The sequence below is a fragment of the Jatropha curcas genome, chromosome 8, assembly GCF_041381405.1.
Source record: "Jatropha curcas cultivar XTBG-Jc1 chromosome 8, XTBG_Jcur_1.0, whole genome shotgun sequence".
NCBI lineage: Eukaryota > Viridiplantae > Streptophyta > Magnoliopsida > Malpighiales > Euphorbiaceae > Jatropha > Jatropha curcas.
Genome location: NC_143158.1, coordinates 21741193 through 21753657, shown reverse-complemented (window position 1 = coordinate 21753657; position 12465 = coordinate 21741193). Strand labels below are relative to the sequence as shown.

Genomic DNA, 12465 nt, shown 5'->3' with positions numbered 1-12465 from the left:
TATTCTTATGAATCTAACACAAGTTTAGTTGGTTATTTACATGTAGGGTATTTACCCGATGCACACAAAGTAATACCTCAAAAGCTATTTATTCATTTATGATGGTACAATAATATCATGAAGATCTACAAAATAATATATAGTTGCTGCTTCCTCAATCATGTAGAAACAATAGTTATTCATGCGCTTAACTCATTTTATTCGAGAAAAGTACGACTTATCTTATAATAACATATCCATATTATTACATAAAGATAAAGTAGTTTACAGGGGATTCGTTATGGAAGATAAAACGCAATATATTTTACAAAAGTTCTTCTTCACATATGGTCTTCATATGAATGGTGATAATGATGTGCAATAAATAGTGTATGAGATTGTTCATATGGTCTTCATATGATAGATTTGTTCATTAAGTCTCCATAGATTGCAACATTTAAAAAAAAAAAAAAAAATGTATGACATTGGAATACATCGCTTAAAATTTTCAAAGTGGATATTCACCGGGGAGTTAAATTCTTATACATAAAAGAATATTATTCTTATACATAAAAGAATATTTGTGCTTTGTTCTTCGCTAGGATTTTTTCATTGAATTTTTTTAATAAATTCTTAATGAAGCATATTCTTTGTGCAAATGAACAGTTAAGGAAGTGTTATAAATCCATACATGATATCCATCCAATTTCTCAATGAATCTTTCTATCTTTTCGGTATTTTTATTTATTATCTCATCGAATAATATATCTCTTGAGGTGAATTTTATGATCTAGAAATAAGAGTTTTTTTTAACTCAATCTTTTACATTTTTGAGATTCATATAATAATATTTGCTTTATATTTACTCACATTTTCTTTTATGCTATTATTTTTATAATTGGAAAACAAAAAAGGAAAAAAGAAAAAAAGAAAATTGAAGAGTTTGAAAATACCACTGTAATCAAATCTTGGAACGTATCTCGTACTTCTTATTAAACAATAAATAACACATTGTGCTGTTCTTCTTTTTGTTTTAACCGAACTACTCTTGTCTCTCATTTTCCTTTTCTTCCTCTTCTTCTTGTTTAGGGCTTCAAAGAAAATAGTAGAAGAGAAAAATAAACAACAGGTTATTTTTCGTCCAGTCTGCCTTTCTTGTCATTCTTTGACTGGAAGACCAATGGTGGTCTGCGATTTCGAAATAGGGGCATCCAAATGACCGGTATTGTGTCTTTATCCCCAATTTTGTTATTTATTTAATCATGCAGATATTTAAAAGCATAAATTTTAGGGCAGAAATAAGGAAGAAATATGCATCAGTTTTTATGCTAACTGTCTTTCTGGATCAATGGAAACTATAAACCTTGAAAATTTGAGTGTTGTCGATTACTTATTGTTTAAGGATTATGCTATGTTATTTGCGCATGATTATGTGATTAATTTTCATTTATGTTTCGGCTGAGGATTGTTTTTTGTTATCTTAGAAACAAAATGATGTTCAAATTTCTTTTGTTATCTTCTTGTCAAAATGATCATAATTGTCCAGGCAGGAAACAGACATTAAATTTTATGTTATGTGCATATACATTATCTTGTTTATGTTATGAGCATATGAATTGAATAAATGGAGTTGAACGGTTTGGTAACAATCCTGCATGTTATTGCAGACTTCTTTCAGGTGAAGATGTTGGTATAGTCCAATTGAAGCTGCTTTGTTTTGTATATCTGATTGGAAAAAGGATTTTATTTGTGATTGGATGTCTTCTACTGAAATTTTCCAGATGTGTAAAAATTGCCATGAATGTTCTCACATTGCCTCCTTAGATGTCGCATCAATCACTGAGGAAAAAAAAAAAGATGATTGCTCATACCCATTGAGTTTTTCGAAGAGTTCTCACCTCTCAAACCCCTCTGCAATGTCTGAAAGTTCTAAACCTAATCTTGTATATAGGCGAAGGAAGCTACAGGGAAAATCTGCTCCTAATTTTGTATACAGCCGAAGGAAGCTCCAAGGAAATTCTGTTGGCATTTGCTCAGCACGATCCCCTGCATGCATGAAGAGGAGTGGAGAGGATAGTGTCTCTGCCATTAGTTCTGATGCCCCTTCTATTGCATTTAAGGAGCAACAAATACTTTCTCAAGGTGAGCATACCGTTGGAGCCCCTGTCATGCCTTATATAATATTGCAAGGGGCCTCTCATCTTTTCAAATCAGAATCCATTAATGGATGTTTACTCATAGAAGAACGGGGTTTTGATGAAGCTTCCAAAATTAGAGGCCAGAAAATCATTGAGGTTAACAGTATAAATGACAGTTGCTCATCATCAATGTCAGGTATGGAACTTGTTTCAGCTTCCATGCAGACTGAAGTAGATGAAACTGGTGAATGCTCGTCATCCAGTGCAATGATTGTAGAGGCCTCAGGGGAAGATGGTTCAGAAAAGGATTTATCTGTCTCTATAATTAGAAGCCAGGGAGTGATTAAAGAAGCTTGGCCAAGCAGGAGTCGTACTTCTACTGAAGATGTTGGTGATAGTACCACTGTTAGCAGTTCTTGGGTATGCAAAGTTTGTTCGAATGCAGAATCTACACTTAAAATGCTAATTTGTGATAACTGTGAAGAGGCATTTCATTTATCTTGCTGCAATCCTCGTGTAAAAAGAATACCACTTGATGAGTGGTTTTGTCATTCGTGTTCAAAGAAGCGCAGCAAAATTCTTAAGGAGAAAATTTGCAGAACATATCCTAATATGATTGGTGAAAAGGGCAGATGTCGAAGTTCTTCTATAAATGAATTAAATCCTATTGCATTGATGTTAAGAGACGCTGGGTCTTATGCATCTGGTGTTCGAATTGGCAAAGGTTTTCAAGCAGAGGTTCCAGATTGGTCTGGTCCAATCACCAAGTATGTGCTTTTGATAATCTCCATATTTTCACTTTCCAGCAAATGCTATTAAGGAATAGGTAACTTTAAATTATGCTATAGACAGTTGTATCTTACACTTATCCATGAAGGTCATCTTTGAGTAGTGGAATAACATTTGAATGAACATGATATATTGATTCATTCGTCTTGAACATAGATTCTTGGGTTTGTTCATCTTGCAAAGAGTCGTAAATTGATTATGAGATTTGGTCCCAATTTCTTATTGTACAAATATTTGACTAATATTGTTGTCTTCTAAAAGAAGCTATATCCAATCCCTAGGCACTTAAATTTTATGGTAAGGCCTTTTTTTTTTCCCTTTTTCCTTTATGGAAGAGAGTTTGGCGAAAATTAAGAGCATGAACGGTTGAAGCACATCAGTAGAGAAATGTGTTGTTATTCTGCAGGTAAAATGCATCGACGTTCATAAAACCTGGTACTTTTGTCCACATACTTTTCCTTTTGGAAACTCTGTTAGGTTAATTATGTTCAACAACGCTTATGTTCGTGGCTTGTAATGGGATCCGCTCAGGTGAGATAATAAGTAGTTATTTGTTAATGCTCTTTAGTCATCTTTTAGAGGGAGAGAAAACTTATTCTTTACTTTGAATGGTGATAAACCTTGTGCTGATGGTTTTCTCAGAATAATGGGAAGTTATCAAGAATCAGAAGTTGAAAAATATTTTGAGGTTCATGATGGTCATATTACATAGTGGTTAATTGTCATTTCTTCCAGTTTTGTGCTCAAGTAAGGGCTTAATAATCCTGTTGGCATTCTCTGTGAGATTTGTGTGCATATCTTCTCCATTGCGTTTTGTGTACTATAAACTATGTTATGGGTCAGGACTGCAGACCAATAACTCAATGATAATCGATGGATTATGAACTCTATTGGGCATCAAGTTATTGTGGTCTGTTTGGCATTGTTGCTGCTGCTATTGATAAACACATCCTTCTAGTATTTTAATTGAAAGCAACCTATTAGTTATTCTTAAGGTGCATTTTTGAATGTTGTACAAATAAAAAGCATTTAGAAGTAGTTTTCAAGTACTTTTTAGCAAAAGCATCTAGAAAAGTACTTTTCCAAAAAGCAGTTTGAATGCAATGCCAAACGGTTTTTAGTGAAATAGATGTTTGAGATTCTGTATTAATGAGTCAGCAGATGCCAATTTGGCTACTACTTTTCTATGTTTTTGCTGATTCCTAGGATAAGAGTTTAGAGGAGGAGATCCCCATTTTTCTTTCTCCTTGCTAATTTACTACTAGATTCTTAGGCTCATCTTTCCCATCTTTTGATTCTTCACATTTTAGACTTTTAAGTCCCAGCACAGTAAGAAGGAAAAAAAAAAAAAAAAAAAAATCAAATGATGCTAGTTGAGATAGAATAAAGCTAGTTAGAAGGAATGAAGAACGTGAGACTATTAAATGTAACAGGAGCTTATGGTGGGACAATGCAATCCTTTTCTTTTGATTTTACAATGGAAAATAGAAATGGAGATTCTTTGGGTAGAGTTCAAGTCATAAGTAAACGCATTGTGTTTCATGTGTAAACTGATCTCTGGTAAGTAGGGGTGTAAATAAGCTGAGTTGGCTCACAAGATGTTCGAGCTCCGCTCAAAAAAAGTTTGAAAAGTTCGGCTCAAATCGAGCTTTTATATATACATATATAATATTTATTTTAAACTTATTTGAGCCTCTTGCCGAGCTTGAGCTCAAAATTTGTCGAATTAAACTTGAGCCTCAAATCGAGCTCGAGTCTAAAATTTTCCGACTTGTCAAATTTCAAGCTGAGCCCAATTTTTGTCGACCTGAGCTTCGAGCCTGGCAGGTTTGAGCTGGGCTCAGCTTGTACTATGAATGTTTTATTATTCTTTATAAATCATATACTAATGGAAATAAAAATTATTAAAAGTGAATGGAAACTTTTAGGTCAAACCCTTCAGAAGGATGTTTGAAGTAATCTTGGTTATGTATGCTAGCTGCTAATTGTCTTAAGACTAAGGCAAAGTCACGTGGAAAATTAATGTTTCATGGAGCTTCTCAAGGTAATCTAAAGTGATATTACATGGGACAACATTGGGCTACTAATGTCCAACATACAAGGCAAATGTTGCAGAAATGTGAATGTTGATATAGATGTATGGCCATAGAATATTGATAAGATTTGATATCCGACAACAATGTGCAAGTAGCACGTGTTGGAGATAAAATGAAAGAAGGAAATCTGAACTGGATTAGTTCCTATATAGTTCTTGATGTGCCCTGGTTCGCAAGTGTGAGACTTTGATGATGGATTGTGTTAAAAGGTGAAGAGGTATACCTAAAACCACTTTGAGGGAAGTTATCTAAAAAAATTACTACTTCTTGGCATTAGTGTGAACTAGCTATGAGCAAGGAATGGAAGCAAATGATTAATGTAGCCGATCCTTGCTGGCTTGTGCTTAAGCTTAATTATTGTTCCTGTTGCCATCTTTTGGCTTTTCGGACGTTAAATTATTAAAACCCCAGGATCCTTGCAATGAAGAGGGATTAAGGATGATTGGTTGGCGGGGGGAAAAACGTTTAAGCCTTGTTTCTTTACATATAACACATGGTTGAGGACAAATAATCATGAGAAAGCTTTTGTGGTTATTAAATTTACAACCTTTGTGACTCTGAGTTTTTCTCAACGATGTTACTATGTCTCAAATTAAAGGATTTTTAGTATTTATTTTCATATTGTCATATGTTGGTGGCTTGCTTTGGTGCTTTACAAAAGGAAGGTCCCACTACATATCTGTGTGTGATAGGTTGATCGTGTATAAAAGTTTTTCATCTAATCTTTGATCTTGTTTTGGTTATCACTTTTACATCTATTCTTTTGCCTTGTTTTGACTTGTTCTTTTAATTTTCATTTAGAGATGTAGACACAGTTGCTGAGGCTTTGGAAGTGAATCCATTGGATTTTGTTTGCTTGACTGTAAGTATGGCTGCAAATTTTGTTTGCTATTGTGTTTTTCCTTATGTTCTCTATTTACATAGGCTTGTAGATTTTAGGAAGGACTGACAGATCACACATGTATTGACCTAGAAGAGGAAGTCCAACAAGCCAAAACTTGGCTCTATTGGCAATTGGCTCCAATGTAGAGAGGTTATGGATGCTACAGGAGAAAGTACTGGTGCAACTATATGTGGAAAGTGGCGCAGGTAAATTAATAATGATTTTCTTTTGGGTGATTGTGCCTGTGGTTTGTATTAAATGTGCATCCAATCAGAAACCTAATGAAATTTCAAATTATGCTTGTTAGAATGTTGAACCTGAAATCTCTGACTGGTTGTCTAAGACTCTTGCACGATAAGAGCCTTTGGGGTTTTACTCAAAAGACCTCTAATGTGCAGCACAAAAATCTAAATACTAGAGAAATGTGTACAATTGTAGCATACTTTGGTTGTATAATCTTTCTGGAAAATGTTGAGTTTTGAACAAAATTAATCACATGGAAAACTTATAATACTTACAATTTTGAATGTGATTGTAATTTTAGGGCTATTGCATCTAAAAATCTTGAATTTTGTGCAAAATTTCAATTACTGTATTCTTCTAATTTTATTAATTTCATGCCATATTTCATGATTAGTAGCAATTAAATCCAAAATGTAAGAATAATTTCATGCAGTATTTAACCTATGTCGATTTATGATTGAATTCATAATACATGGCAAGGCAAAATGAATAAGTGATTGTTAATTTATGCCCAACTAAAGTTCTCTAACACCTTTGAACTCCTTTCCATCTCTATAAGTTTGCAAAAGTTTGTCATTTGGAAACATGGGCTTATGTTTGTAGATTGTCAGCCACTTCAACATCACAATTTAATGCCTACTCAACATAAGTCCACTTCTCATGGCATGGCTCGAACTCAAAAACATTTCTCATAAATTATTCTTCAACAGCCCTTGAGGTCTGCCTTATTATATATTTTGTTCTGTACTGTTTGAAAAGTAGTACCTCTAGATCCTGAGCTAAACAGTTCTTTACCCATTAATGGGATGCGAGATGGCCAAAATACCCATATAATTATAATTCTCTGAAAAATTCCTATCTTCTAACTTCACTTTATAGGCTGATGAAGCAAACTTTCTCTCTTCTAGGTTCTTAATTGATTTGCTTTAAGATCTCTTCGTTGCCAAATATTTATTTGCTATCAAATGCAATCTAAGAATAAGATTTTTTTTTTTTTTTTCACATTTTATAGTTTTTGATGTCAATTAATTTTTGATTTTGTAAATCCAACTCAGTCAGCTTTTGCTCAAGTCAAATTCCTTCAGATCCAAACTTCCCAATTTAGAACTGGTGTATTGTTTCAATTTTTTTTTCGCCTTTTTTCTAAAGGAAAAAAGGAAAAGATTGAGACTCTTAGAAAAGGATTAGAATAATAGGAAAAAAAGAAAACAAAAAAAGGTATTTATTTTGTAAATTTTTATTGGTTTTTTTTAAATATAAGATCCAAGGTATTTGTTTCTTTAATCCAATGGCTTTGGCAATTCCTTCTTGGAGAGAGAGTTTGTGTTGAGAGATTTGTGTTTTAGCTTGTAGGCAGGCAACTATAACACTTCACTGTTTTTCTGTTGTCCATTTAATTGAAGGTATTTTGACGTGACATTTTGTATTCTTTTGCAGTGGATGCTAGTACTTTGGGAATGATTCATCATTTTTGGATCTTTGATAGTTTTATTAGCTTGCGGTCGTTTATAGCCCTGTGCATGTAGCCTTATTAATGGTGAATCATGCAAATTATTGTGTTATGTTAATTGTGCTTGTTCATGATTTAGTTTTGGCTCTTCCTTTGATGCTAACAAGTCGTAATTAGAGCTTATGGTTCAGACACTTTCTGATTTGAGAAAATTTGAAATTTGCAAGTGGTAGTCAATAAATTTTAAGTTCTGCAGATCTAAGCAGCAAATTGGAGAAGATGATTTACTATTTGGTGGAATTCAATCCAAAGTGGAGATTTGTTAGGGTTCATCTCTAATTTTCATTTGTTTTAGGATTCCTAATTCATAGATATATTTGCTATTTCGTTTTGATTTAGCAAACAAGTAACGGTTTTCTCTATAAATAGAATTCAATTGTAGGATATATTGGTTTTAGCCCAATGGATTTGGAAGTTTCTTTATGTGTAAGAGAGTATTTTGTTAAATTTAGCATTTTTGCTGCAGGTAGGCGAATATAATTTCCTCTCACTCTAATGTCCCTTTAGCTTGAGATTTTTTCTTTTTGAACCGGCTTGAGAGTATTTTGACTTTCGTTTCTGGTGGATATTAATAGTTTTGAGCTGATCTATTATATTTGTATATCTGTCATTATACTAAATCATTGGTGGTCTTTAGCCCCGTGGATGTTGTTCTGTTAAGGGTGAAGCATGTAAAGCATTATGCTCTGTTTTTGTGCTTTTTTCAAGATTCAATTTCTCCACACCAATCAAGTATTTTGCACTTCTATTGGTATGAACAGATATCACGATAAACTGAAGAATCAAATAAGCATATCTAATCTGAAATTGCTGATATTGGAGTCCCTTTAAGGTACAGGGGAACAGAAATCATGACGGACTTGGAACCACATATTTCAAAATTACTTGACAATATACGTTCTATGTGATTGGAAGCACAGAGGTTAGAGAGAAGCTGAGACCACAATGTTTGCTGGTGTATCCTATTCCTTTCAGACCAAGTCACATAACTGATTACTTTTAAGCACTACCTTGAGGAAAGAAGTTCTATTTTGTTATTAGAGACTTACTGCTGGATTTGAGAAGAGAAAATCTTGCTGACTTTCAGTAAACTCTTTACCAGGGTCATATCTCTATTCAACATCACTTGGACTCTGTTACTTCTTGCAAGTGAATATGGATACATCCGTCCATGCCCTTGGAACTAAACCCTTTTTGTGATTGTCTATGCGAACTTCCGACAAGAATGTTTTTAATCAGTAATGGTAGGCCTGCCGACCCTGGTGATGTTGTAGCATGTCAGGAATTATGTGTCATTACATTAGAATAGAACTGGTAGTGTATCTGGCGTCTTGAACTTATCTAAGCCTATTATTTTGAATTTTTAGGGGGTTTATCGCAGGATTAATGTAGTCTGCCTTTGTTCTTGGCAAAATGAGAATTGTTTCCCTCAGCTTAAAGTGAGACGGTAACAAAAGTGCTGATTCCCTTCATGGTTCTTGGATAACTCAAAGGAAGGTCTGCTTGGATGAGGCTTCTGTCCTCTTAATGGGTGCACACTTGCCGTCAGAATCTTTCCCACTGGCAGAATCACATTTCTTAAAGTCGCTTGATCATTCTCTAGTGGAAGACTAGCATCAAATTTGGTTATCTTTGTCCCCTTGAATTGCTTGCCATCTTGTCTGTTCATTATAATGCCTCCTAACATTGACCTGAAGATCCGCAAAGCTTTAGAACTCATCATTAATTAATGTGGTTTAACTGGGAAAATACCCCTAGAAAATGCTTTCTAGGCTTAAAAAATTGCAAGACAGTGTACTACAGTTGACACTGTAGTATTTATAAATTAGTGAACTTTAAATTACTAAGCATATGATTATGGAATTTCTCAATACAGGGATATTATTTGATAAATTTGAATTGAGGCTCAACATTCAATTGAAGTCAACTAGAAATCACCTTCTGAATTATAATAAGAAAGTCCAGAGAAGTAAAGATGAGTTGTTTTCTGCACTTGTTTTATTTCCTATCTAATGTATAAATTGCAGTTCTTATTCCATGCATGTGTGGGATATTGCTCTCCTTTTCCTTGCTTTTCCATTGTTTTAACTTGTGCATGTCTGCATGCACGTAAGCATGCATGAATTGATCTTGCATTTGCATTTGTGTTTGTTGTTAATAATGGACAAGAACATTTATTTCTCTTTTGATATAACAGGGCTCCTCTATTTGAAGTCCAAACTGATGACTGGGAGTGCTTTTGCTCTGTCCTTTGGGACCCAATTCATGCTGATTGTGCTGTACCTCAGGTGAATTAAGTTTTTGACTGTTGATGTTTGTTCAGCTTTCCATCGTTGGATTTGTGGCCTTCTATATATTAAAAGCTCATAGGTATATTAAAAGTCTAGATGCTTCAATTGTTATGAGAATTGCATTCCTAGATTTATATTTAAATACATTCCTTTAAGGTTCCTTTGTAATTGATTTTTGATTATGAACTTAGACAAGATCAATGATGTTATATATATATATATATATATATATATATATATATATATATATACAGGTATGATCCCCAGGGACTGAAATGGTAGAACAGTGAACATGAATATCAGCAATCAAATTCTTGTACTTTGTTCTATTTGGTTGTGGGAAAATCTCAGTTTGCTGGTGGAAAATTATACAGTTGACCAAATTAAAAAGCATTGGGCACTTCTCACATCAGATTTTAGTTGCTATGTTGAACCCAAAAGTTCTGATTGCATTATTTTAGTTTCAACTTGTGTTTTCAAATTCAACCAAGGTTTGGTTTCTACAAGTTCCATGCTTTGTTTTGTAAGTGCATTTCAATTCTCTTACACATACACATCCCAAAAGTCTGCTGTTGAGGTAAATGGCTGTCAAATAAATCCATCTTTTTTTTTATGTTATGTATAATTTCTAATGCCATATATCTAAACAATGGCTAATATTTTGCCCATGACGTACTTCTTTAGTTGCTTCGACTAGAACGATCTGTGTCTCAGAGGCGTGCCTTACTTAAGGCTCAAGGGCTTGCGCCTCAACAGTCCTCAGGCGGGTCACTTCACTCAGGCTATCGCCTCCAGGCAGAGGCGTGCGCTTTTATGCGCCTTTTTTGCACCTAAGGCTCAAGAAAGGCGCTCCTTTCTATTTTTTTGTTTTTCTGAAGTAGTCACTTAGCTTTTGTGATCTAGCCTCCACTCCTTCATCTAGCACTCACCTCTTGCAATCTAGTTTTTTTCCAATAGCCATTCAGATATGCCTTTCTCATTTTCTCTTCCTATACTTGCTTTTAATTTTTTTTTTCCCCATTTTCTCGATTCTACAGTTTTCTATCTTAACTCTAATATCTTAAAATATAACTTGTCATGTTGCTTTTTTTTTTTTTTTTTTTCCTGATTTATGTGTGTTTCTTTCCATGTTTTTCTATTTTTTTTTTTTTTCATTTTTTTATATCTTAAAACATAATTTTCAGATTTATGTGTTTACATTATTTTTTAATTTATTTATGCGCCTCACTTCACTCAGGCTCGCGCCTTTGCCCAGAGGCTAGCAACTAGGCTCTAGCAACCTTTTGCGCCTTAGTGCGCCTTTGGTCTTTAATTGCTATGGTCTCTGCCCTATTCTTTTATACCACTGCAGATAGTTTTTGGATATTGGAAATTCAAATTTTTGGCAGTTCAGTATGGCATATCTGAAAATCCTGTATGTTATGTGTGCGTGTGCGTGTACAAATATCCACCGTGTTTAAGGAATTGACTTGGATGCGTATATTGTGTCCGTGTGTTCGTTGGGAGGCATATTTGCTTTCCTTCCAAGAAAGTTGCAAAGTGGATAAAGTCATCAGCCTGACATAAAACTAGTTTGCCATTGTTAGTCAATTTCTTTGATTGGATAAATATGTAGTAGCTCACTGGAGAGAAATTGCTCTTGTTCTTTAACTAATGTACTGTTTGACTGATTTTCCATGTATTTCCTGCAGGAGCTGGACACAGATGAAATTCTGAAGCAACTAAAGTATATTGAGATGGTATGTTTGGATTCGAGCTTCTTTCAGTCTTTACTATTATGAAAGCTGTCTGATTGCACTGACATGCCGGATGAGGCTGATGTCTGGTTGATTGTATTCCTTAAATGTGTCCATTAGAGTGAGTACAGAGCTCGCATTCACATTGAATATGGACTAATTCTATGGGCAAGCGTGAAGCCACTGTTAATTCTTTTTTTTTTTTTTTTGGTCCAATAAATTGTCAGAATGGTAGTGAAACCTCAGAATCGGATTGTCTTATCACTCACATCGTTTGTCATGGAGAAATGAAATAGAACCAAATAATGGTAAAAAATCAGTAGAATTTTATCATAGGATAGTCTCTATTGCCATGTGAAATCAACCTTGAGGTCTAGGATCCTACTTTTTGTTTTTAGGCCACAAATGCACTTCTGTGCTATAGTTTCAATCTTTCATTACTTTGTTTAACATGAAACTATGCTGCGTAGCTGAGGCCCCGGCTTGCTGCTAATCGGCGAAAATTAGGCAACACAAAGAATGATGATGATTCAAAGGACAATGTAGAGGATGTGCCAAATACATGAACTCACCACTAGGACATGATTTTGTTGGAAAAGTATCAATACAGTTTGGGAATGTACAGTCATAGAAATCATTCCATAGCCAAGAATTTTGAAATTGTGATACTTGACACGGTTGTAATGAAAATTGTTGCAGACTGGAAAATCAGAGTAAATATGTTTGGATTCTTGTGCATTATTTTATGTGCTATTTGCTTCCTTAGATGTATTGTATTGCTCTTTCCCTGCAGTTGCTAG

The 12465-nt window shown here is 34.3% G+C and overlaps 1 protein-coding gene across 10 annotated transcripts; it reads left to right on the top strand.

The window, feature by feature from the left end:
- Nucleotides 1-990: 990 nt before the first annotated feature.
- Nucleotides 991-12430, top strand: LOC105631075 (uncharacterized). 10 transcript variants are annotated; one of them, XM_037641355.2, is made up of 7 exons: nucleotides 992-1201; nucleotides 1761-2884; nucleotides 5804-5864; nucleotides 5976-6091; nucleotides 9836-9926; nucleotides 11621-11668; nucleotides 12136-12430. In XM_037641355.2, exons 2-7 carry the CDS (start codon nucleotides 1761-1763, stop codon nucleotides 12229-12231), a joined length of 1536 nt encoding a protein of 511 aa, XP_037497283.1. In that variant the 5' UTR covers nucleotides 992-1201; the 3' UTR covers nucleotides 12232-12430. The 10 variants fall into 10 exon arrangements, 7 of the variants coding, with proteins under 7 accessions (XP_089581067.1, XP_089581066.1, XP_037497284.1 ...); XM_012213074.4 differs by having other exon boundaries at nucleotides 1647-2884; nucleotides 5979-6091; XM_012213073.4 differs by having other exon boundaries at nucleotides 1647-2884.
- The last annotated feature ends 35 nt before the right edge of the window (nucleotides 12431-12465 follow it).